Source organism: Mustelus asterias, chromosome 4 (assembly GCF_964213995.1).
Source record: "Mustelus asterias chromosome 4, sMusAst1.hap1.1, whole genome shotgun sequence".
In the NCBI taxonomy this organism is placed as follows: Eukaryota; Metazoa; Chordata; class Chondrichthyes; order Carcharhiniformes; family Triakidae; genus Mustelus; species Mustelus asterias.
The window spans coordinates 144,636,293-144,662,821 of NC_135804.1; the positions used below are offsets into that span (position 1 = coordinate 144,636,293).

Genomic DNA, 26,529 nt, shown 5'->3' on the forward strand with positions numbered 1-26,529 from the left:
GATATGGTCCCCGGAAGGGTAGGGGGTTTTAGTTCAGTCTGGCAGCATGGTTGGTGTAGGCTTGGAGGGCCGAAGGGCCTGTTCCTGTGCTGTAAGCTTCTAAGTGATCTAATAAGACAACCAACACAATTTGCATTCTTTGTCTGTAATGAAGGGTAAAAAGATTGCTCGAGGCCCATTGGAGCTGGTATCAGGTTATTCCTATTACATCTGGTTAACTACAACCTGGTCAGTTTAACAGCAATGGTGGGTTAGGTTTTAGAAGCATTAATCACAGAAGCAATCAACAGGCACGAGAAGAGATTTGCATTAATTAAGGATAACCAGCATATATTAGTAAAAGTTCGTATTTAACTAATCCAGTTGTGTTTTTTGATGAAGGAACAGAGAAGGTTGATGACAGGACTGTAATGGATGTTGTCTAAATGGATTTGAAGAAAGCGTTTGACAAATACCAGAGCCAACCTTTCTACTACCTCCTCTCCATCGGTTTTTAGCCCATGCAATGTCTCAAGTACCTCATCCTTCATTGCCTTTTGCAGCAATATCATTCAATTCAATTTTCCTTTAAGAACAGAGTCCTCGCTGTACCATGAGTTCTCAGCACAACAGTGTTTAGCCTTCTATTGAACACAAAGGCAGCCACAATGCAAAGTAAGCCAGCAGCGTGGAACCCATGATGCTACAACCATGGTGATGAGGCGGGAGTACCATATTTATGGGCTGCCCACTCCCATTGAAACCGGCATGGGCAGGTCACTCACCCTGTGCCCAAAAAAGGGGACAGTTACCATGGAAGCCAATTGCAGCTTGGTATGGATTTTTTTTTAAAAAGCTGCCTGTTAACTTTGGAAAGGAGTATATAACTTCACTTGGGCCACAATTGTTTTTCCATTCAGCTATTCAACATACAGGTGAGATCTCTCTGGATGTTAGCATTTAGGGAAAAAAATTGTACAAATGAAAAGGGTGTTTTTCGTTCCAAATGAATAGACATTTGGGTTTCTGAGGAATGAAATCTGTTTTCGACCTCTCCTCTGTATTAATGAGACACGGGACTTTTTCAGGGTGGCTTGGCTTTCAAAGGAACAATTGGAATACCAGGTGATCCAGGTCCAATCGGCTTTCCAGGAGAGAGAGGACCCCCTGGCCCACCAGGATTTGGTCCACCCGGGTACCCTGGTGAAAAAGGCGCTCAGGGAGTGTCGGGCCGGCCTGGAGCCCCTGGAGCTCCTGGTAAGTCAACATAATATAACTAACATAATTCTGGTATATGACATACAGTGCTTTTTATTAGTTCGTGGGACATAGGCACCGTTGGCTGGCTGGCATTTATTGCGCATCCCCCTAGTTGCCTGATGGTAGTTGGGAGTCAACCACATTGCTGTGGCTCTGAAGTCACATGTAGGCCAGACCAGGTAAGGACGGCAAATTTCCTTCCCTAAAGGACATTCGTGAACCAGATGGGTTTTTACACCAATTGACAATCATTTTATGGTCACCAGTAGATTCTTAATTCCAGATATTTCTTATTGAAATCAAATTCCACCATCTGCCGTGGCAGGATTCAAGCCCAGGTCCCCAGAACATTAATTGAGTTTATGGATTAATAGTCTAGCGATAATACCACTAGGTCATCACCTCCCCCTGATTATGAGGTTAGGAAAATGAGCTTATAACTCAGAAATAGTTAGGTCAGTCAAGGGCCAATTGTGAGAAGACCAGGAGGCTATTTCCGTCTCAAAGTGGAGAGCTCCCAGAAAATGACAGCTTTCGTAATCGAGTTACACAAATAAGAGTAATTCTGATGATATTATAGAAATGCTATAAATATATGCTTTGGAAGAAATGCTGGGACTGTGGTTGTTAGCCATCAATTTCTCTCTCTATTTCAACTCCAGTAGACAAACGAGACAGCACAATCTGTTGTCTATTATTCCCCATAGAGTGTTATTTAGGTCACATAACTCCACACACAGGAATTTATGGAGACAGTCCTGGATTATTAAGATGGAGCCCTGTGTCCATTAAATGACTAATATGTTCTTACCTGAGCTAAGCAATAAGTTGATTTCAGGCGCGAGAGGAGGAGGATGGGAGAAAGGGTGCTTACCCTGTAGATCAGTCTCCTGGTAATTGGACAATTTAATGGGAAGGTGCATGAAAGGAAGGGATGGAACAGTTTGGAGTTACTACATTCAGCTTAACACCCTTGAAGAAGAAATGGTTAAGGCACGCAGCAGAGACCAAACCCCCCTGCCCATCCGATCTGGGACCAGTAAACCGCCTCACCTGTTGCAGGTTGTATGTCCACTCTGTCTTTTCTGATTATGTGTTGTATTTAAATGACGCTTCTCAATAAACCACTTTATACCTTTAAACTAAACCATTTGTGACCCCTCAACTCTTGAATCATCTGTTACCCCTGATAAGATCATACAGTGTTAAGGCATTGATGTGCCTCTTTCTCCGACGAGCGAAGCTGGTATGTGTTGGGAGCCAACTCTCAACTTGATATTCTTGGTCAAGTTCATGTAATCATTGTATAATACAGCACAGAAAGCCATTTACCCCATCATGTCTGCACCAGCCCTTTCAAAGAGCAATCCAGTGAGCCACACTCCCCCTGCTTTTACCCCATATCTTTGCAATCTGTATCCATCACTTTATCGCACAGTGCACTGTAAACACTAATCTCTCGATGAGTAAAATAAGAAGGCAGCTCACTACCACCTTCTCAAGGGCAACTAGGAATTGGCAATAAATATTGGTTTAGCCAGCAATGCCAACATCCTGTAAAACAATTTTTTTTAAAAACGGTTCTCCCTCCTCTCTCCCTTGGCTCTTTTTCCAAGCATCTTAAACTCAGTGTACCTTCCCGAAAGCTAGTTCTACCTTAGATCACAGCAACAGAATGAGATCATTAGGTGCTGACTCTATCAAAGTGACATAATTCATTTTTGTCTGTAACCCTGTAAGTTCCTCATCCTCAACTCTGTCCACCTTCCTTTTAAAATTCCATATGGAAGCAGTTCCCACCACCTTTTCAGACAGCACGTTCCGGAACCCAACTCCAAGGGAAAAAAATATTTCCGCATCCTCCCTCTAAATCTTTTTTCAAGATCTACAGTGGTGATTCGTTTAAGCTAAATGTGATTAAGATATTTAGTTGAAAAGCTTCACATTTCCTGCGCATTAGAGTGTTGCACCTTGCACCATTATTAAAGAAGTATCGTACGGGAAGGGTTTCTCAGAAAACATGCCCAGGAAACAGAAGCCTTTGCACCTCTTGGTGCCTTTGCACCTCCTAGTGCTTAACTTAAGGATGCCTATTTCACAGATGGTACTTCCAAAGGTATCCAAACACTTCAAACCAAGCATCAGGAGCTTTCCACTTTAGTAGTCATTCCAGATGGGATTTACAGTTTGTGAATGGATCTACACATGATCAGCTCTCCATTCTCCGGGAAGGGGGAACTCAAGCGTCATTTGCATTGTCTTGACCATAAGTTTAATTTTCTTTCACTCTGATGCCTTCTATAAACTTCCTAGAGTGTCTCTTGAATATTGGATCTATTCATAAACATCTCTGTGGATCAGATTTTGTCTGATGTGCGATATGTTGGAATGTAGAGTAATTTGACTGTGCCTGAATATGTTCATAGGGAAGGGAAAGATAGGGCTGACGCAGTTTGCACTAAATGCTTGTGGAGTCGGTTGCCATGCTGAATGATACTATGAGAGAAGTTTTACAAGGGCCTCACTGGAACGACGGAAGTTGAGGGGTGACCTGATAAAAATCTACAAGATTATGACAGACGTGAACAGAGTGGGTAGTCAGAAGCTTTTTCCCAGGTGGAATGAGGGGACAAAGGTTTAAGGTGTGAGGGGCAAGGTTTAAAGGAGATGTACGAGGCACGTTTTGTGCACAGAGGGTGGTGGGTGCCTGGAACTCGTTGCCGGGGGAGGTAGTGGAAGCAGGTACGATAGTGACTTTTAAGGGCCGTCTTGACAAACACATGAATAGGATGGGAACAGAGGGATATGGTCCCCGGAAGGATAGGGGGTTTTAGTTAAGTCGGGCAGCGTGGTCGGTGCAGGCTTGGAGGGCCGAAGGGCCTGTTCCTGTGCTGTAATTTTCTTTGTTCTTTCTTTATTCTTTGAAAGAGAAAGAATTGAGAAAAAAACAAAGTTTCAACTATACTCGTCACTTCTGTTTGCCTTGACATTTGAGTGAGAGAAAGTAAATCAAATTCTTATGGTTGTGATGGAACTGTTCATGCTTTTCTTTGAATGCAGGTTTGTCTAATGTACAAATGTCCTTCCCATCTACAGAAACTGTTATTAATCCTTATGCTGTTCTGTCCAGGTGCTAAAGGTGATTCAGGTCAAACAATCTCGGAACCTGGTCCAAGGGGTTCTCCAGGGCCTCCAGGTGAACTTGGACTAGCAGGCCGTCCAGGTAAGATGCCGGAGCTGTTGCATGTGTACTCTTTGTGGAAAAATAAACACATTAGTGGCTACTTGCTCATGTTTTGCGAGAACAAATGAGCTAGGATGGAGCATGATCTAATTAAAATGCTAGGTATAGGATGCGACTTCTGTCCCCCCGCGGTGGAGATAGCTGCGTTTGACTGGCGGCGGGATCTTACAGTCCTGCTACTGTCCACTGGGTTTCCTGTTGTTCCCGTGCTCTGCCACCAGAATAGCTGGAAAACCCCACCCATAGTTCAATGTTGTCAGTCTGAACTGAGCATAAATCTGTCAAATGATTCTCTGTTTCTGTTCATTTCTGCTGACGATTCTAGAATATAGAGGCTGGAATTTTACCGCATTGCCCGCCCCGATTGCTCACAGAATGACATTCTCTGTTGGCTTCGAGCAGGATCTTACGAGTCTCGGGCGGGCGAGGCGGTAAGATCACAGCTAGAATCAGCTCTTTAACAGGATGTTGATAACTTTTGGTTCAGTTAAACCTCATCTTTGCGTTTCCGTGGACAATGTTCCCTTACTATGTGATGCTAAGCTCCTATAATATGCTTCTAAATGCTGCGGATGAAGTGACTTGTCCCAGTATTTTTATGTGGGGAACTGGGGCTGGAAGACTTGAGTCAAGTCACTCAAATGATGGGTGAGAAATTGGTTTTGTGCCTAACCTGCAAAGTAGGGACTGTGCACCCAAAGACAGTGGCCCAAGACTGGCTCCACATTGGGCCCTGATGCCCTAAGACCGACAATTGAGCATTCTGGTATGGTTCACCACTCAGGGTCTGATAGCTGTTTCACAGATGTGCCCTGTGAGGAGGAGAGGTTACAGGAAGGGGCCAAGCTGTACTCTGACATATAGGAGGACTGTGGTGCCCCTTGCTTGGACTTTGGGGGATAGTAGGTACCATAGCCAAATTCGCAGGTGATGCTAAAATAGGTGGGATAGTAAGTTGTGATAATGAAATAAGAAATTTACAAATGGATATGGATAGGTAAAGTGAATGGGGCAAAATTTAACAAATGGAGTTTAACGTGGATAAGTGTAAGGTTATCCATTTTGGTAGGAAAAATGCAAAGGAAAATAATTATCTGAATGGAGAGAAACTTCATATATTTCAGTGCAGAGGGATCTGGGTGTTCTTGTGCATGAATCGCAGGAAACGTGTATGCAGGTAACAAGGAAAGCAAATGGAATCTTGGCATTTATGACTAAAGGAATAAAATATAAAAGTAGTGTAGTGTTGCTGCTACTGTATAAAACATTGGTGAGGCCACACTTAGAATATTGTGTGCAGTTTTGGTCCCCTTACTTGAGGAGGGATGTAGTTGCATTGGAGGTGGTGGAGAGGAGGTTCACTAGATTGATTCTAGAAATGAGGGGCTTGACATAGGAAGAGAGATTGGGCAGTTTAGATCGAACTCCCCGGAGTTTAGAAGAATGAGAAGAGATCTAATTGAGGTGTACAAGATGATAAGGGGGATTGACAAAGTAGACGTGGAGAGGATTTTTCCTCTTGTAGGGCAATCTAGGTTTTAGGATAAGGGGCAGCAGATATAAAACAGAGGTGAAGAGAAATTACTTCTCCGAAAGGGTCATGAGTCTGTGGAATTCACTACCACAGAGCGTGGTGGATGCTGGGACTTTGAGTCAATTTAAGGAAGAGGTAGATAGATTTTTAAAGAGTAAGGGTTTGAAGGGCTATGGTGAGCGGGCAGGAAAATGGAGTTGAGGCCGACATGAGGTCAGCCATTAAATGGCAGAGCAGATTCGAGGGGTTGAATTGCCAACTCCTCCTCCGAGTTCTTATGATTCATACAATTCTTATGATTATATAATAGAAATTATGTCATGTTTTTGTATTTTCAGGAAATAACTTGATCACACTGACTAATGAGGTCACCTCCATTAGAATTACCCATTCCAACACCCCTATATATCTATATCTGTCTGTAGCCCTGCAAATTCTGAAAGTGTTGTGAGGAAGAGAAATAGTAAAGCTCTCCTGTCATTAATGTGTTTGTAACGATATATTAAATTTGTATTCCCTTCTATAGGCGACCCAGGCCAACCAGGACAACCTGGTCTACCAGGCCTCCAAGGCCCAAAGGGAGACTTGGGAGTGCCTGGAATTGGATTCCCTGGTCCATCAGGTCCAAAAGGTGGGTTCCTATTCACTCATGGTGCATCTCAAAATCATTGTGAGAAAAAAAGCTTACATTTACATAGCACCATTTGAATTGCTTCTTTTTCACGTATAAAATTGCAACAGTTACATTGAGCACATTAAAATCCAAGATCAAGTCATTGGATAAATGAACAGCCAATTTTTAGCATTAGTTGACATGTTGACAAGGTCACGGGGAGAGCTCTTTGAATAGTTCAAAGTTTATTTATTATTAGTGCCACAAGTAGGCTCACATTAACACTGCAATGAAGCTATTGTGAAAATCCCCAAGTCGCCACATTCCGGCACCTGTTCGGGTTACACTGAGGAAGAATTTAGCACGGCCAATGCACCTAACTAGCACATCTTTCAGACTGTGAGACGAAACCGGAGCACCCGGAGAAACCCACGCAGTCACGGGGAGTGCGTGCAGACTCCACGCAGACAGTGACCCAAGCCGAGAATCGAACGTGGGTCCCTGGCGCTGTGAGACAGCAGTGCTAACCACTTTGCCACCGTGCCATGCATAGTGCTATTTCCATTAGGTGATGGTACAATGACTTAAGGACACAGATTTAAAGTTTTGGATAAGAGATGCAAGGGGCACATGAGGAAGAACTTCTTTACATACCAAGTGGTGGTGGCCAGGAACACGGCAGTGACGAATGATCAGAAAAGAGAATTGGATGGACACAAGCATCAAATAAACTTAAAAGGGCTACAGAGTAGAGCAGGGGAATGGGAATGATTGGATTGCTCTGTAGAGAGCTGGCATTGACTTGATGACTGCCCATTTTGTATTGAGTTTCTGCCAATGTGGCCCCACCTGATCTTATTTACTGGTTCTGCTTCTGCTTCTCTCCTTCCTCCCCCCCCCCCCCCCCCCCCCCCCCCCCCCCGATGTATCCGATGAAGGGATTTTCTCTTTTCATAAGGCAGTGTTTGTGGGGGAAGTTTCAAATTGTCGCTTATTACAGTGGTACTCTATAAGTAGAACCAGTCACAATAATTGGAGATGTATCTTCAGCCAGCTGTGAAAAATTTAAACTCATTGTTATTAAGATCATGTATGTGGAATAATTGGTTTTATTAATAGTGTTTATATTCGTAAAAATATCAAAGTGATTGTATATAAAGCTCCATACATTATTATAGTTCAAAAAGTCTCAGTGTCTTTACAGAGAGAGATGAATATTGCTTTACACTCCTCAAGAGCAGCTTAAAGAGGCTGCAGGGCCAATACTGATTCAAATCAAGGGTAAAAAGTCACCCAAATTGGGAAGTTCTGAAATGATATGATTTAAAATAACTGTAAAATTAAACCTGTTTCTCCCAATCAGCCTATTTTTCGGCAAGAAACTCTATTCTTGGTCTGGATTTTTGTGGAGTTGAATCAACTCTGGAGCCATTAAAAATGGCAGCCAGAGCTCCAGTGCTGGGACTGCTGCCCCCATTCCCGGGCACTGGGTATTTTCGTCGGAGCAGGGTAAGGGTGCAAGTAACCAGCATGCCCTCTGCACTCCAAAACTGACTGTCCCGTTGTGGAGGTAGGCATCTCATATCCCCAAGCAATTTTCATTAGAGTCAGGCCATCTTTCTCATGATTCATGGTCCCAATAGGGGTTGTAAACCATCGTTTGGATTCAAGAGTCCTTGAAAGATAAATTCAAAAAGTCACACTCAAATGCCCAATGCCACCTCCATGCCTCCTCCATGGCTTCCGTACCCCTGCATGGCTTTCATGCCATCTCCATGTGCCCTCAATGATGTCCATGCCACATCTATGCCCCTTCCATTCCATCTCCATGCCACCTACGAAGCCTCCATGTGCCCTCACCAATCACCAATTGGTGCCCATTCACCAATAGGCAGTATGTACAGAACTAATGAGCCATATAATAATGATGGCTCGTGTTGGAATGAAAAGAAAAATATCCATTCAGAAATCTTCTTTGAAAGAAACTGCTGTTCTTACAATCCTATAAAAGCATCAATCAGACAGGAAAAAATATAGCATTAGTAACAGAAGCTTTAACCACTTTATGTTTCTTCGACTTGTCTGAGTAAACATTCACATATTGACAAAATAGATCACAGGGGAAAAATGCTTATTATAACCATATAAACAATCAAGCAAAGTGAACACTCCACTCAGTTGTCAACACAAAACCCTTGATGAGCTGATGAATTTGTGAGTCTTGGAACTAAGCCAGGCATTCATAAAGAGCAAAAGTGTAGAATCCAGATGTATGGCCATCTGTTTTTATGGAAACAATTCCCAGATGGCCTCATTATCACTGCTTGGCTGAACTCCAAGACACTGAAATCCATTTGCTCAGCAGGGGCTCTGTTTTGACAAAAGACTGAAGTGTTTGATTAATATCTTCATGTGCCGATAATAAGCTATTTCTTCGGTGATCTATTTTCTCAGTATATCAATTTTTTTGTTGTTTTTTTTTTCTCTTCCTGCACATAATGGCTGTGCCTGATTGACATGTTTATAGGGTTGTAAGAACTGCAGCTTTTTCAAAGATTTCTGAATGGATTTTTTTTTTAACCCCCTCAGCATTTCCGAACTCATCATTGTTATCATATGGTTCACTGGTTCTGTCCATAGGGCCTCCTGGGCAAGGGCCATGGGAGGCATTGAAATGGCTTGGAAGCCATGGAGGGGACTTGGGGAGTGGGTGGGAGGGTGGTGATGAGGGTTAGAGGGCCTACTGCTCCGAGAGAGACTTGGCGGGACATCGAACCAGCCCACATTAGCATCCACCCACCCCCATTGGCTGCCTTCAATCTGCTGTGGGGTGTCGGAAAGAATAATGTCAATTTAGATCAAATTGATGACAAATGTTAATTTTAATAACCTTTCATTTGTAAGCTTCTCACCATTCCTCAGAGGTAGATTGATCTGGGCAGATTTTTTTTTAAACATAAGCAAAAGGCGACTCCATTGTCTGAAAATGTATTTCGTGTTAGAGTAGCCCACAGTGCAAAACACTGTAGTTTTGGTGGAATTTTATTTCTTCTAAAAGTATCAGTAAAATGTCACACTTTGAACTGGAAGGTGGAAGGCAGAGCTTTGAAGCTAATTGCTGAACCCTGTTCTCCGATTACTCTTTTGCAGGCTTGCAAGGAGTACCAGGTTCACCAGGCGCTCCAGGAAGTGCAGGAAGACCGGGCCGTGATGGCACTCCAGGCCAACCAGGGATCCCGGGACCAAAGGTGCGTATTTCTTTGGTAAATGATTGACTTTCAGAAAGTAGTGAGATCCCACAACCTAGTGTTGGTGCTGCTGTACTATCAGTGCCATGGAATAGTCCTTAAAACCATAAGATATTTGGTTATTCGGCCCATCTAGTCTGCTCTGCCATTCGATCATGGCTGATATGTTTCTCAACCCCATTAGGCTAGCATGCTGTGCTTGCAGATAAAGTAAAGTTTATGTATTAGCCGCAAGTAAGGCTTACATTAACACTGCAGTGAAGTTACTGTGAAATTCCCCTAGTCGCCACAGAAGTGAGCCTGTTCAGGTCAATGCACCTGACCAGCACATCTTCCAGAATGTGGAAGGAAACCAGAGCGCCCGGAGGAAACCCACGCAGACACGGGGAGAACGTGCAAACTCCACACAGACAGTGACCCAAACCGGGAATCAAACCCAGGTCCCTGGCGCTGTGAAGCAGCAGTGCTAACCACTGTGCTACCGTGCCGCTCCCAATGTGACACACTGCTCTATTCAAATCTTTTCCTCTTCATTGGAAGGGTTTTAATTCTATTTTCTCATCTAATTTTCCCGACCTGCCGCCATGTTTTGATTCCTGATAAAGTGGCTTCATTTCCCGCACCCATGGCCAATACCAGTGGAGGCACTGGCAACCGTTGGGCAACACTCATTCCCTCCGAAAGGAGAGATGATGCACCCTGCACTCAGTTACATTAACCTCTTTTCCCCCAGTCATGAATGAGGATAACAAATTAAATGTAGTGCAGATTTACCCCTGAGGTTTCATTTTGACTAGTGAATTCCGAGGCTCAATAGAAGCTAGTCAAGCAACACAGATATCTTGTTGGAGGTCCTACTTCACACGGGGCAAGAACGACTCACTGGTCAGTTAATGTTGCTGCAACAGATAGCAGCATCCTTCAACAACAGCACCATGGCAAGAATCTGGCCCTCAGGACTGTGTGATGCTTAGGAGCAGAGATGAGCCCTACAACCCCTCTGCATATTCCACCATTCAATTAGATCATGACTTGCTTCAGCTCAGCTCAGTCTAGATACTGAACAATCCTTTCTGTGTGCTGCATAAGTAGTAGATAGATATTTAATGAATAAAACAATGGCCGGGATTCTCCAATCTCTTTCGTCTCGCTGCCACTGCCAGTGAGATCGGAGAACTTGGAGTTCAGCCAAATCTCCATGCACAGCAGCGGGACAGGAGAATCAGGACCAGGTCGGAGAATCCTGGCTAATAACTCTCAAGAAATGAGCTCCCTTGTGATTGTTTCCATTTCCATGCAGGGAGACCATGGCTTTGGGCTTCCAGGACCACCAGGTCCTTCTGGCCCACAAGGTACCAATGGGCTGCCAGGGGCTAAAGGTGATTCAGGATTCCCTGGATTACCGGGTCAACCAGGGCGACCAGGATTTGACGGCACCGTAGGAGCAAAAGGTACTTTTTGTGTCGTGTTGCGAATGGGTCTCATAAGCTGGCTTTGTGAGTCTTTGATACAGGTGTTTGTAAAGGTGACATGGAAAGTGTCAGAGGAGATCTTGATATTTTCCTGATGACGAGTTACAGCGGTGTTGCTCGCTAATTTACTATTAATCTGATGGCAGCTCTCAAGTATGTTCCAATCTCCCATACCGCAGAGTGATGGCCCTTGATTTCACACATCAGTCCGCGTTTGATTTCAAGGGCGCTATCGTCCTGCCGTTCGTGCCACACTCCCGCTGCAGCAAAGTTGGAGAATTTGGCGGTAAGATTCATGAGCGAGTCGCCGAGTAGCCCTTTCACATTCCCTGTAGATGTCGGGCTGCCCAACCCTTCCAACCAACATTCTTTTCTGTCAACTGGCAAGTAGGAAAAGCAAAGAGATCAGCACTGACTTGCACTCCAGCTCACATCTCAAGTGGCATAGATTTTCACAAGCCAAAAGTGAGAGGGCCGTGGTCCACAACTGCTCCTTGACTCATGTTACAAATACCACTGGATTGAGGCAGTGTTAGCATTTATACAAACAGTTTCATCCTTGGTTAGAATTCATGGCCGTCTCTTTCACACCTGTTAGATGACATATTCTGCAAGTGCTACTTTGCACGGTTCATGGTTCTACTTCCATGTCTGTCCGTTGATGCTGCACAATGACTTACAGTTTCCAGCCAGCAACATGATGTGATAAATACCTTCCGCAACTGAGGGTGAATTTTTTTTATTCATTCATGAGACACGGGCATCATTGGCTGGCCAGCACTTGTCCATTCCTGGTTGCCCAAGAGTAGTTGAGAGTCAGCAACATTGTTGTGGCTCTGGAGTCACATGTAGACCAGACCAGATATGGCAGGCAGATTTCCTTCCCTCAAGGACGTTAGTGAACCAGATGGGTTTTTCTGACAATCGGCAATGGTTTCATGGTCATCAGGAGATTCTTAATTCCAGATATTTTTTACTGAATTCAAATTCCACCATCTGCCGTGGCGGGATTCGAACCCAGGTCCTCAATACATTAGCTAGGTTTCCTGGATTAATAGTCCAGCGATAACACCACTAGGCTATCACCTCCCACTCAAGTGAGGCTTGCAGTCATGAGTGGGTTATAGTCGCCATCATTGGTGAAGTGCTGCTCAGTGTTCCCTCTGCAGTGAAGTCATGTAGCAATCTAGAACATATTGTGTAGTGCTGCAAACCAGCCGCGCACAACCATCCTTCCCTTTAAAATATTGTGCAGCAATCTTAAAGGGACCATACATACACAACAAAGAAAGAGGGAACATTGGGCTGACAGTGATGCAATTTACTTTTCCATTGCCTACGTGCAAGCATTCGTTTCACATAACCAAGGCTGTCTGGCTCCCCCTGTTTAACGTACTGCGACCTACTCTACCCCTGAGATTGACTGGTCCAGATGATGGCCTCTTCCACCTCAGCCGGCAAATTGCACCAGCCCGGTTATAGAAACTGGCCTGCACCTGCCGCTGCTGGAGAAAAATGGCCAGTGATCGGAAAATGTTACCGCATGTGCATGGATAGCCGCCTGCACAGATGTTTTCCCTTTGCTGACATTTGAACACTGGATGATAGAGCCCAATAATTAGCCCCTGCATAAACGTTTCAAGGGTGCAAATGCCCACAGCCATTGTTTCTCTCAGCTGTGTGTCAGTCGCCCATTTGCGGCCTTTGAAGGACTGGCCAAAATAGAAACAGAGTCAGAAATGCAGCGAAGCCATGTTGCCTTCTGGTTCCATCTGTACGAACACCATCAAAAATAGATCTTCCAAGTCGGGTAGATGTGAAAAGGAGAGACTAACAACACATTGTAACTCAGTCTCATTTTACACCCTTTCTTGTCTAAGCTTCAGAAAAAGCCAACTCAATCAATGATCGCTTGTCCGATTTGCCTTTAGATGAGCCTTGGACAGATGAAGATGCTTCAAGTAGAGAGAGTCTGCTAAAGAAAGGTTTAGTTTTGGGATTGGAGGATTGGAGGATAGCTAATGTGGTCCCGTTATTTAAGAAGGGTAGGAAGGATAACCCGGATAATTATAGGCCGGTGAGCTTGACGTCCGTGGTGGGGAAGTTGTTGGAGAAGATTCTTAGAGATAGGATGTATGCGCATTTAGAAAGGAATAAACTAATTAACGATAGTCAGCATGGTTTTGTGAGAGGGACGTCATGCCTCACTAACCTGGTGGAGTTTTTTGAAGAAGTGACCAGAATGGTTGACGAGGGAAGGGCCGTGGATGTCGTCTATATGGACTTTAGTAAAGCGTTTGACAAAGTCCCTCATGGTAGGCTGGTGAAAAAAGTTGGATCCCATGGGATAAAGGGGGAGGTGGCTAGATGGGTGGAGAACTGGCTTGGTCACCGAAGACAGAGGGTGGTAGTGGAAGGGTCTTTTTCCGGCTGGAGGTTGTGGTGTTTCGCAGGGCTCTGTATTGGGACCTCTGCTGTTTGTGATTTATATAAACGATCTGGAAGAAGATGTAACTGGGGTGATCAGTAAGTTTGCGGATGACACAAAATTGGCAGGACTTGCAGATAGTGAGGAGCATTGTCAGAAGCTACAGAAGGATATAGATAGGCTGGAAATTTGGGCAAAGAAATGGCAGATGGAGTTCAATCCTGATAAATGCGAAGTGATGCATTTTGGTAGAAATAATGTAGGGAGGAGCTACACGATAAATGGCAGAACCATAAAGGGTGTAGATACGCAGAGGGACCTGGGTGTGCAAGTCCACAGATCCTTGAAGGTGACGTCACAGGTGGAGAAGGTGGTGAAGAAGGCATATGGCATGCTTGCCTTTATAGGACGGGGCATAGAGTATAAAAGTTGGGGTCTGATGTTGCAGATGTATAGAACGTTGGTTCGGCCGCATTTGGAATACTGCGTCCAGTTCTGGTCGCCACACTACCAGAAGGACGTGGAGGCTTTGGAGAGAGTACAGAGGAGGTTTACCAGGATGTTGCCTGGTATGGAGGGGCTTAGTTATGAGGACAGATTGGGTAAACTGGGGTTGTTCTCCCTGGAAAGACGGAGGATGAGGGGAGACTTAATAGAGGTATATAAAATTATGAAAGGCATAGATAGGGTGAACGGTGGGAAGCTTTTCCCCAGGTCGGTGGTGACGTTCACGAGGGGTCATAGGTTCAAGGTGAAGGGGGGGAGGTTTAACACAGATATCAGAAGGACATATTTTACACAGAGGGTGGTGGGGGCCTGGAATGCGCTGCCAGGCAAGGTGGTGGAGGCGGACACACTGGGAACGTTTAAGACTTATCTAGATAGCCATATGAACGAAGTGGGAATGGAGGGATACAAAAGAATGGTCTAGTTTGGACCAGGGAGCGGCACGGGCTTGGAGGGCCGAAGGGCCTGTTCCTGTGCTGTATTGTTCTTTGTTCTTTGTTCTTTTACATGTTGTTTCCCACAAAATTATGATTTTTTTTTGTAACCCTCTTTTTATCCCCTTCCTCAGGTGATCCAGGTTTCAGTGGTCCTCCGGGTTCTCCTGGTCTAGTAGGTCCACCTGGAATAGGTGGTCGGGGCATTCCAGGTCCGCAAGGCCCACCTGGCCTTCCAGGTCAACCAGGTATGAATTCTGTTAGCCACACATCAGTCAATCCACCCTGATTCTGAAGTTAATAAAATCTAAATTTTTCTGAATGCCTAGCTGGTCCCAACTGTATAGTCTTTACCCATTTGTCACCATCCTTACCTTGGCACAAATACTCTGTCCACCATTTACAAGGCCAAGTCAGGAGTGTGATGGAATATGCTCCACTTACCTGGGTGAGTGCAGTGCCAACAACACTCCAGAAGCAGGACACCATCAGAGTAACTTCATTGCAGTGCTAATGTAAGTCTACTTGTGACACTAATAAATAAACTTTAAACCATCCAGGACAAGGCTACCCACTTGTTTGGCACCCCATCCACCACCTTAACCATGCGCTCTTGGTACACGGTGGCAGCAGTGTGTACTATATACAAGATGCACTGCAGCAACTCACCAAGTGTCCTTTGGCAGCTCTTCCCAAACCTACAACCTCTACCAGCTAGAAGAAAAGAAGCAACAGACACGTGTTTGGAAAATTCCATCCCTAAGATATGCGAAAGGTAACCAAAAGAGGAATAATCTGAAACTATAATTGTGAATGAGTTACGAACCTGGGACTTAAACTGTCCTCTTCAATACTGTGTGAGAAATGTGCCTTTTTCCAAAACTGGCAAGGAATTTCCTACATTATTGACACGGTGGTACTGTGATTAGCACTGCTGCCTCTCAGCGCTAGGGACCCGTGTTTAATTCCCGGCTTGGATGACTGTCTGTGTGGAGTTTGTACATTCTCCCCGTGTCTGCGTGGGTTTCCTCTGGGTGTTCCGGCTTCCTCCCACAGCCCAAAGATATGCAGGTTAGTTTGATTGGCCATGCTAAATTTCCCCTTGGTGTTGGGGGATTAGCAGGGTAAATACGTGGGGTTACAGCGATAGGGCCTGGGTGGGATTCTGGTTGGTGCAGACTCGATGGGCAAATGGCCTCCTTCTGCACTGTAGGCATTCTGTGATTCTTTGTAAAGTGCAAGCAAGATGATTGATAAATTCACATTCATGTTCTACTAAGAATGATGTATCCAATGTTAAAATGTGCGAGTAAGTTGTGTTAAAGGGGCACTGTTGTCCAAAGGTGTTTGGCAAACTTGGCTTCTGCGTGGGGAGGCAGGAGAGCTTTTTTATTACCACAAAGCCACATGCGCAACATAGTTTATCTTGCTGCACGGGGGGGGGCGGGGGGTGGGGGGCACACTGGGGGTGGTATGTGTATGTGCTTGTGTCTATGGTATGTAAGCATATGTGTGTGAACTCAGAAACAAAGTTTGCCAAACATGAAAAGCAGGCCCCTTCTAATGTTCGTGCACAAATGACTATGTTGAAGCCAACGTTCGCTTGTCTGTGTGCATGGCTGAAATTACGGAATCAGTCGTGCCAGAATTAATTCCTGGTTACCCACACGTAAATTGTGCATGGTGGAGATAGCCACGCACCAATTAGTTTTACCGCACAAGTCCTGATCAAAGGTGTCTTCAGAACGTGTCAAGAATTTAAGGGAATTTGCTGCAATGATGTGATTGATGCGCAGTCACGGAATCTGAATCAAGGAATAATGTCCATCTGCTTAGAACACGTTTTGTCACCTCCAAAGGGATGAATGAGCTGGCCCCCCCTTACATTCACAAAGGCTTTGTGTGCTGCAAGGTTAATGCATGCAACCATCAACAACATCATGTTTAGAGTGCATGGCTTCAGCTGGACACCTAATATACTACACTTACTAACACAAGCACTTTGCTTCTCCGTGCCGCTTCCACTTTGTGTTGTGACGAGTTCAGTAATGGAAGAATGTTTAAGTATCAATACTGGTGTGGTTTGGTGAACAAGGTTCGCCTGACAATCTTTACTGGATCTTATTTCAATGCCATCTTTTGGCTTGCTAAACACAAAAGTGATGGGATCCTTGACGTGAACTGTTCGCTATTTTACTCCACTGTTACACTTTCCCTGCTGCCCCGCCTCTTAAAATCCTGATCAAGTGAATTTTGATTTGCAATAAAACTTGTTAATAAGGCTGGAATGGTGATCGGAAAGGGATAAAAGTTTTGCAGTCTCGGATGGATGGTAGTGTTTATAATGAAATGGGAGACTGAATGTAACCCCCCTTGCTTGCAGAGAGGGAAGGGAGAATTTGACTATATGTTGCATTAGATATCTTCCAACACTAGGTTAAAGTCCAACAGGTTTATCTGGTAGCACGAGCTTTCACAGCGCTGTTCCTTCATCAGGTGAGCACTCCGAAAGCTCGTGCTGCCAAATAACCCTGTTGGACTTTAACCTGGCGTTGTGAGTCTTCTTACTGTGCCCACCCCAGTCCAACGCCGGCATCTCCACATCATAGATATCTTCTTACATTAACCAATTGACAGAACAGGATTAGATCAGGTATTCACCCTCAGGAGCTTGTCTGTCTGTTCAGGTCATGTTAACATTCCCATGGAGCTCTCATTATCCTGGCCAACATTCCTCCCCATACAAACACAACTGAAAAAAAACAAATTAACTGGCATTTATCTAAATTGCTGTTATTTTGGGACCTTAATGTACACAATATGACTGCCACATTTGAGAGGTAACAGATCTTTCAAAAACCAGCTGAAAGACATGCTGGTTAAGTGCATTGGCCATGCTAAATTCATCCTCCGTGTGAAAGGAAACCTTTCATTTATATCGTGCTTTTCACAGGATGTCTTGAAGTGCTTTCCAGCCAAGAAGTACTTCTGAACTGCTGACACTGTTATAGCGTGGCAACTAATTTACACACAACAAGCTCCCACTAACAGCAATGTGCCAATAAATGGATAATCTGTTTTTATAATGTTAATTGAGGGATAAATATTGGCCGGGGCACTGGGGAGAACTTCTTCCTTGTTCTTCCAAATAATTTCATGGGAAGTTCTGCGTCCAGCTGAGATTAATGTCGAATCCAAAAGACGGCACCTTCAACAATGCAGCACACCCTCAGTACTACACTGGAGGGACAACCTTGAATTTTGTACTCAAGGTCCAGAGTAAGACCTGAAGACTTCTACCAATTAAGCACAGTGTATGAACAATAACGTCAAGGAAGCCATTTTGTGAGCTCAACACCATTATGAAGCCATTTGATCTTTTTCAAAAGTACTACATTAATATTGATGCTTTGAATTTATTGATTTTTTTAAAAAGTAGTTGCAGAGATCTAAAATGTTTTATTAACCTGTACTTGAAGTTGTTAAACTTCAACCTGCTTGGTTTCTTTATCTAACCAATGACTGGCTTTCCTCTCATATACAACTTCTAACTGCTTGGTGACTCCCATCTCTCTGGCGACTCCAATACGCCGAACCTTGAATCCATTCAGGTCAACCAGGTACTTGCATCAGTAACTTGGCTGTGGTTTAATGGTCTGTCGTTGAACTTTTTGGGTGGGGGGTGGGGGGGAACTTAGCCTGTTGTTTTAGATTTAATTGCATCTTACTCTGCAATCCTATGAGCACTGACTTCATGATAAACAAATTAGCATTCTTACGTGGAGGCAAAATCGATTTTTTAATTTAAGTTCCAAGAAATTCCAAGAGATTACAATTGTGTAGGCAACTCCTCAATCAGCGAAGATGGCTAAAGAAAAAATGTGAACATCGCCCTGGTGCTTATCTTTGTACATTGTTGGGGCAGAGTGGCAGAAGCTTTATTCTGTATCGGATCTGTACTACAATTAGTTCAGAGTGCATGACACTGGCATTCGCTGAGAATGGGGCAGCACGGTGGCACAGTGGTCAGCACTGCTGCCTCACAGCGCCAGGGACCCGGGTTCAATTCCCGGCTTGGGTCACTGTCTGTGTGGAGTTTGCACGTTCTCCCCGTGTCTGCGTGGATTTCCTCCAGTTTCCTCCCACAGTCGAAAGATGTGCGGGTTAGGTGGATTGGCCATGATAAATTGCCCCTTAGTGTCAGGGGGATTAGCAGGGTAAATGCATGGAGTTATGGGGATAGGGCCTGGGTGGGATTGTGGTCGGTGCAGACTCGCTGGTTCGAATGGCTCCCTTCTGCACTGTAGGATTCTGTGATTCTATTAAATATTTCATTGGACAACACTGATGTTCTCTGTCACGATAAGCATGAAGATGGTTCCCACAGTGCTCTAAGGGTATATCAGATAAAGGAGAGTAATGCTTAATACCAAGGTGTTAGTTATGTAGAATTTATTTTTCAATCAGTAAATGAAGGTAGGGTGAATTTTCTCCCCATTGATACTCGAGGAATGTACCTTTATCATTTTAAATTCAGGCTGGTATTTCTAAACAAGGCAGCCAGAAGGTAATAATGCCCTTATCTAGATGGTGCTTGCTGTTCAATTTACTCGAGATGAAGCCTGGTCTAGTCCCTTTGAGAGGATGGGTAAGGCAATGTGAATATTCTGCCTCAGAGCTGCCTGAGCCTTTAGCAGCGTTGCTTGTTCAAAAAGGCACATTTGAACCAAAATAATGAGCTTGGGACCAAGGAGACTAATATTAGAAATTAGATCCAAACAGAGAGTGCAAGATCAACCCAGCCATCCTTGAGATTAAAATTGCCACGTTGTTTAGTGTGAGGTTATGTGGGTTTTTTTTAACACAGTTACTAATGATATCTGGACCATAGTTAGACGGCTATAAACAAATCTGAGAATTGTTTGGTCATTTCAGTATCAGACTGAATAGTCAGAGGAGAAAGTGAGTTTCACAATGGGAAGATTCCCAGATTTAATAATAATTATTTATATTTATATACATGAACATGGAAACTAAATGGAGTATGTTCTTAAAGTTGTTAATTGATTTTATGGATACACGTTAGGAAGTTCACTGATCCCATGCTTCCAAAGGAAATTCCAACGCTTGGAGGGAACAGGGATCAGGAGAATTGGCACTACAGTAATGGAACTAGCGGAACTAGGAGTTAGATGGGTAAATTCACAGTGGTTAGCACTGCTGCTTCACAGCATCAGGGAGCCAGGTTCGATTCCCGACTTGGGTCACTTTCCGTGCGGAGTTTGTATGTTCTCCCCCGGGTCTGCGTAGGTTTCCTCCGGGTGCTCCGGTTTCCTCCCACCACCTGAAAGACACGCTGGTTAGGTGCATTGGCCATGCTGAATTCTCCCTCAGTGCATCCGAACAGGTGCCGGAATGTGGCGACTTGTGGATTTCCACAGTGACTTCATTGCAATGTTAATGTAAGCCTACTTGTGACATTAATAAAAAAACTCCACTAATCTGAGATTAAATCCAACTGTTGCGTGATTATCAGTTTCTATTAGCTGACATTAATTTGAAGTCTGCCCCTGATCCACTTTCTTCCAAATATGTGGGTGCAATGAAATAATTTATTACAAAGAATGCCAGCAGTGGTTCCACAATACCCAGCAACTAAATAAGACACAAAATGAATATTAGAATACTGGGATACAGTAATGAGTCTAGTGTATAAAGAGATAACACAATAACCGGTTAGTAAAGAAAATATTCTCCAAAATCCAATTTGCTAACTGAAATGCTGATTTCACAGTGTAATGCCATGAACTTACTATTATGTAGGTTGGTGCTAATCTGTTCTTTGATGTCAACTAGGACAACCAGGTCCCTTTGGTGATAAGGGAGATCCTGGTCCCCCAGGGTTGGATATCCCTGGCCCTTCTGGTGAAAAAGGAAACACGGGATTCCCAGGCAGCCCAGGTCCTGATGGCCCCCCAGGCTCACCAGGACAACCAGCAAGAGATGGCTTACCGGGTCCACCAGGTAAGACACAAGGGCAGCAATCTTCTGAAGCTACTGAATGTGTAAGATAAATCCTCGCGGTTTTTGAAACTTGCTCTGATCTGCAACTGGAAAAATGCATCCTTCGCTAAAGCCATCTTTTTGCTTCCTTGTTGCCATGCTTGTTTCATATTTGAGGTTGGGAGTTCGTCATTGAGTTTTGCTTCCTCTGTGGGGAGCTCATTCTTGTCTTTCTCAGAACTCGTTCAAAGAGAACGAAATGATCCATTTAGTTGGTGATGTGATGGGTGGGTTGGGGAGAGTTGGGCAGGATTCAGATTGAGCTTTCTAGTGAGAGAGAGGCTTGAGCAATGTGAAGAAAGCCAGAGACAGGCAGCAGGAGTTAGAAAGGAACGCCCAAGCAACTCTGATGGCACTTTCTGCTAAGTATAATGACAGAGTCCAGCTGCTTACTACCCACGTGGTACAGTGCTCATTTTAACCAGACCTATTTATTTGATTTGATTTATTTGATTTGATTTAATATTGTCACATATTGTATTAGTATATAATGAAAAGTATTGTTTCTTGCACACTATACAGACAAAGCATTGATAGAGAAGGAAAGGAGAGAGTGCAGAATGTAGTGTTACAGTCACAGCTAGGATGTAGAGAAAGATCAACTTAGTGCGAGGTAGGTCCATTCAGAAGTCTGATGGCAGCAGGGAAGAAGCTGCTCTTGAGTCGGTTGGTATGTGACCTCAGACTTTGTTATGCATTAGGCAATTGCTGGCCCATTTTAAAGAAAAAACAGCACCTTTCTCAACCTCAGGACATTGATACCCAATGAAGTACTTTTGAAATGTAATTGCTGCTGTAATGTAGGAAATATGACAGCCAATTTACACACAGCAAGCTCTCACAAGCAGCAATGTATTAATGAAAGGTAATCGGTTTTAGTGATGTTGGTTTGTTGAGTGGTAAATATTGACTAAGACACCAAAGAGAACTCCGGTGCCCTCTATAGAAAAAGTGCCATGGAAGGTTTAATATTCAGCCGAGAGAGCAGATATAGGGCCGCAGCCTCGCATTATGTTTTAAAGACAGCACCTCTGACAGCGCAGCACTCCTCTCAGAGCTGCACAGGCGTATCAACCTAGATTTTCTTGAACAGGACTTGAAGCCAAAGCTTTCTGACACAGCAGTAAAAGTTCTACCAACTGAGTTATGCTGATGACTTTCAACAGAAGAGACTATAAGGTGTTATTACTAACCAACCCCTAAGCTGTGCAAAATACCTCATAGCATGTCACTATGGATCAGCAAGGAAGGGAGAGCATAGGAACCCATTTATAAAGCTTGCAAATTGGACTAGAAATGGTTATTACAAATTGATATCAAGCTCAATACAGGTACATCTCTCAGGCCCACATGGATCCCAAAGAGTTGAATGTTCATTACCTGGCAGGGAATCTGCATGTGAGCAGCCTGTGACATAATCATGTAAAGGTTCCTTTATGCACTTGTTAAGAGTGTGTGGTGCCTGTAGGAATTGTAAATAGCAGAAATGCAGGAATGATAAGCACTGTGTCATTGTTCCCACTCTTAGGGTTGCTAAGACAGCACAGACTAAGTTTGCACAACCTGTGTGTTTTATTTTGAATATTTCGGTACAAAGTTTTTGTGCAATAAATACTTGATTGAAATATAGTCCCATGAAGCAGTCAGCCTCTGGAGAAGGTATATAAACAGATGAAGGGTCAATCTCGGCTAGAATAAGGGAATGAGTGAGTAGTGTCTTTATAAACTTTCCAACGCGTTACAGATTAACACAAAGTTGTGCAATGTTCATCAGTCTTATTGCCGAAGCTTGTGCTTATTTCCCTGTCTGTTCATTATCGACAGGTCCGAAGGGTGATATGGGTGTGATGGGAACTCCTGGTCCTTCAGGTCCTCCTGGTTCTTCAGGTGTTCCGGGCTTTCATGGTGCAAAAGGTAAACATGAATAAATAAATTATCTCTGGAGTGTATCCCTGCATATTGTCAGTTTAGGATTTCCCAAATAAAGGGGCTCCCTGGAGGCAGGCATACTTCAACCTAGATCACTGGAGCGTGATGCTTTTCGATAATTCTAGGTACTAGTCTGTGTATATTGTACATGGTTACCCGATTATGATTGTAGCACTGGAGAGGGGCCAATGACATTGATTGTTCTTGGCCAATATCAGATGGAGAGAGTGCACAGGGTTGTATGTTTCAGACAGTTACTGGTCCGACAGTAACAGTTAGGACAGTTACTGGTCCGACAGTAACAGTTAGGACAAAAGGTTGGTTAGGGCAAGTTTAGGGCCAGTTATAGATGGCAGAGGGAAGTTATGTGTGGAACCGGAGGAGATTGGTGAAGCATTGAACCAATATTTCTCTTCGGTGTTCACGCAAGGGGACATGAATATAGCTGAGGAGGACACTGGGTTGCAAGGGAGTAGAATAGACAGTATTACAGTTGATAAGGAGGATGTGCAGGATATTCTGGAGGGTCTGAAAATAGATAAATCCCCTGGTCCGGATGGGATTTATCCAAGGATTCTCTGGGAGGCAAGAGAAGTGATTGCAGAGCCTCTGGCTCTGATCTTCAGGTCGTCGTTGGCCTCTGGTATAGTACCAGAAGATTGGAGGTTAGCGAATGTTGTCCCATTGTTTAAGAAGGGGAACAGAGACTTCCCCGGGAATTATAGACCGGTGAGTCTCACTTCTGTTGTCGGCAAGATGTTGGAAAAAATTATAAGGGATAGGATTTATAGTTATTTGGAGAGTAATGAATTGATAGGTGATAGTCAGCATGGTTTTGTGGCAGGTAGGTCGTGCCTTACTAACCTTATTGAGTTTTTTGAGAAAGTGACCAAGGAGGTGGATGGGGGCAAGGCAGTGGACGTGGTATATATGGATTTTAGTAAGGCGTTTGATAAGGTTCACCATGGTAGGCTTCTGCAGAAAATGCAGATGTATGGGATTGGGGGTGATCTAGGAAAATGGATCAGGAATTGGCTAGCGGATAGGAAACAGAGGGTGGTGGTTGATAGTAAATATTCATCATGGAGTGCGGTTACAAGTGGTGTACCTCAGGGATCTGTTTTGGGGCCACTGCTGTTTGTAATATTTATTAATGATCTGGATGAGGGTATAGTTGGGTGGATTAGCAAATTTGCTGATGACACCAAAGTCGGTGGTGTGGTAGACAGTGAGGAAGGGTGTCGTAGTTTGCAGGAAGACTTAGACAGGTTGCAAAGTTGGGCCGAGAGGTGGCGGATGGAGTTTAATGCGGAGAAGTGTGAGGTAATTCACTTTGGTAGGAATAACAGATGTGTTGAGTATAGGGCTAACGGGAGGACTTTGAATAGTGTGGAGGAGCAGAGGGATCTAGGTGTATGTGTGCATAGATCCCTGAAAGTTGGGAATCAAGTAGATAAGGTTGTTAAGAAGGCATATGGTGTCTTGGCGTTTATTGGTAGGGGGATTGAATTTAGGAGTCGTAGCGTTATGTTGCAACTGTACACAACTCTGGTGCGGCCGCACTTGGAGTACTGTGTGCAGTTCTGGTCCCCACATTACAGGAAGGATGTGGAGGCTTTGGAGAGGGTGCAGAGGAGGTTTACCAGGATGTTGCCTGGTATGGAGGGGAGATCCTATGAGGAGAGGCTGAGGGATTTGGGATTGTTTTCGCTGGAAAGGCGGCGGCTAAGAGGGGATCTTATTGAAACATATAAGATGATTAGAGGTTTAGATAGGGTGGATAGTGATAGCCTTTTTCCTCTGATGGAGAAATCCAGCACGAGGGGGCATGGCTTTAAATTGAGGGGGGGTAGTTATAGAACCGATGTCAGGGGTAGGTTCTTTACCCAGAGGGTGGTGAGGGATTGGAATGCCCTGCCAGCATCAGTAGTAAATGCGCCTAGTTTGGGGGCGTTTAAGAGATCCGTAGATAGGTTCATGGACGAAAAGAAATTGGTTTAGGTTGGAGGGTCACAGTTTTTTTTTTTAACTGGTCGGTGCAACATCGTGGGCCGAAGGGCCTGTTCTGCGCTGTAATGTTCTATGTTCTATGTTCTACCTTGTACAAGACCTAGGTTTGGGTGCCATCAGGAATACTAAGACCAGTTTTGATCCTCTTGAATGATGGGATATCAAGGCCCTGGAAGTTACTGGAATGATGCCAAGAGGCATGTCATGAGGCAGAAATTGGAAGCCGGGCCAAATCCTGCATCAGGTTCCTGCCTCCGTCTCAAGATTTCCAGGGGGCAGAATTTTCCAGGGACCCAGACCCTCAGTGGCCTTGCCCTGTGCCAGAGGTGATAACAGGCAGTTTAAATACAGCGTGGGCAGGTAAAAGGTCCACCTTTGTTTCCTTAAAGCCTCAGCTCGGCTCTTCCAATGCAATCAGCGGCTTATCTATATACAGTTGAACTGACTGACCACTTTAAACTACCTAGCCCCCCACCCTCCCAAACGCCCTTGACCCTCACTCCCTCACCCATTATCCATTTTATGATCAGAACTCGCAAACCCTATTATTACAGTTGGGAGCCATTGAAAAGCCCATAAAACTCCCCAAGGATACAACAGATTCTTCAGACCAGGTGTGTAAACAAAGTCAAATACTTCTAAAATTGATCAGGCAGTTGGATTATAGCAAACAGCCCATAATTGACTTCAAGTAAACAAACAGACTTCAGAACAGCAATCTCAATAGCTGTCCAAAATGAATACATAAAAGCAACAGGAAAAGTTTAATTTATTAGACAATGGGCAGTATTCCCTGGTCATTGAAAGTTCCTGCCATTGTTATTGCACAAGACTGCACTTAATAATATAAAATCATTTTATTCATGCTGGCGGCACGGTGGCACAGTGGTTAGCACTGCTGTCTCCCAGTGCCAGAGACCCGGGTGCGATTCCCATCTTGGGTCACTGTCTGTGTGGAGTTTGCACGTTCTCCCTGTGTCTGCGTGGGTTTCCTCCGGGTGCTCCAGTTTCCTCCCACAGTCTGAAGGACGTGCTGGTTAGGTGCATTAGCCATGCTAAATTCTCCCTCAGTGTACCCGAACAGGTGCCGGAGTGTGGCGACTAGGGGATTTTCACAGTAACTTGCAGTGTGACTGTAAGCCTACTTGTGACTAATATATAAACTTTACTTTTAAAACTCAGATCAAGACTTTTCCACATTTACAAAGTTGATCTTTTACATGAGAAATTTCCAGTGACAGAAGTAATAATCCGACAAACGCACTCGCTGGAATTTTCCAGCTGTTCATGTCGGCGGGATCGTGTGGTCCCATCGCTGGGGATGTACCCCTGCCATGTGTTTCCCAGCAGCGTCTGGTGCAATCCTGTTGACAGTCCAAAGGGTCCCACCACCAGCGAATGGTCCACCGCTTCCTGCCGCAAGAAAGTTGCTGCACCTTCCAATCACAGTACAGTCATTACTCACCTTACTGAACACAGATGCAACTCATGCGTTCCATAATGAACTGGAAAGGAGATAAAACCATTTTATTTATTCAATGGGGTAAAGCCTGACAGCTGTCAAGTCTGCTTGAAAATTCAAAACCTTAGCAGATTCAGGCTCCTAATGAACCCACAGCACTGTTAATTGCCTCCCTTATAGGAGTAGGCCTGTTCGGGGTCCCGCACCTTCCTCTGCATTCATGATGGAGGTGGGATTTCCGTGTGCGCCGCTTGCGCTGCCATTTTGTTTTGGTCCAGCCTCCACATGGTATAAATAGAGACCATGACCCAAGTCTCAATGCTCTTAGGTATCGGGTGTGCCTCAT

At 44.4% G+C, this 26,529-nt stretch overlaps 1 protein-coding gene across 2 annotated transcripts in view; it reads left to right on the top strand.

Moving 5' to 3' along the window:
* col4a5 (collagen, type IV, alpha 5 (Alport syndrome)) overlaps positions 1-26,529 on the top strand; it is a 267,143-nt gene that overhangs the window by 177,519 nt on the left and 63,095 nt on the right. For both annotated transcript variants that reach the window (XM_078211888.1, XM_078211889.1), the window contains 8 exons: positions 1,068-1,236; positions 4,370-4,462; positions 6,544-6,648; positions 9,781-9,878; positions 11,179-11,329; positions 14,854-14,967; positions 20,576-20,743; positions 22,607-22,696. In XM_078211888.1, the coding sequence (XP_078068014.1) occupies positions 1,068-1,236; positions 4,370-4,462; positions 6,544-6,648; positions 9,781-9,878; positions 11,179-11,329; positions 14,854-14,967; positions 20,576-20,743; positions 22,607-22,696 (988 nt within the window). The remainder of the gene's footprint in view (positions 1-1,067; positions 1,237-4,369; positions 4,463-6,543; positions 6,649-9,780; positions 9,879-11,178; positions 11,330-14,853; positions 14,968-20,575; positions 20,744-22,606; positions 22,697-26,529) is intronic.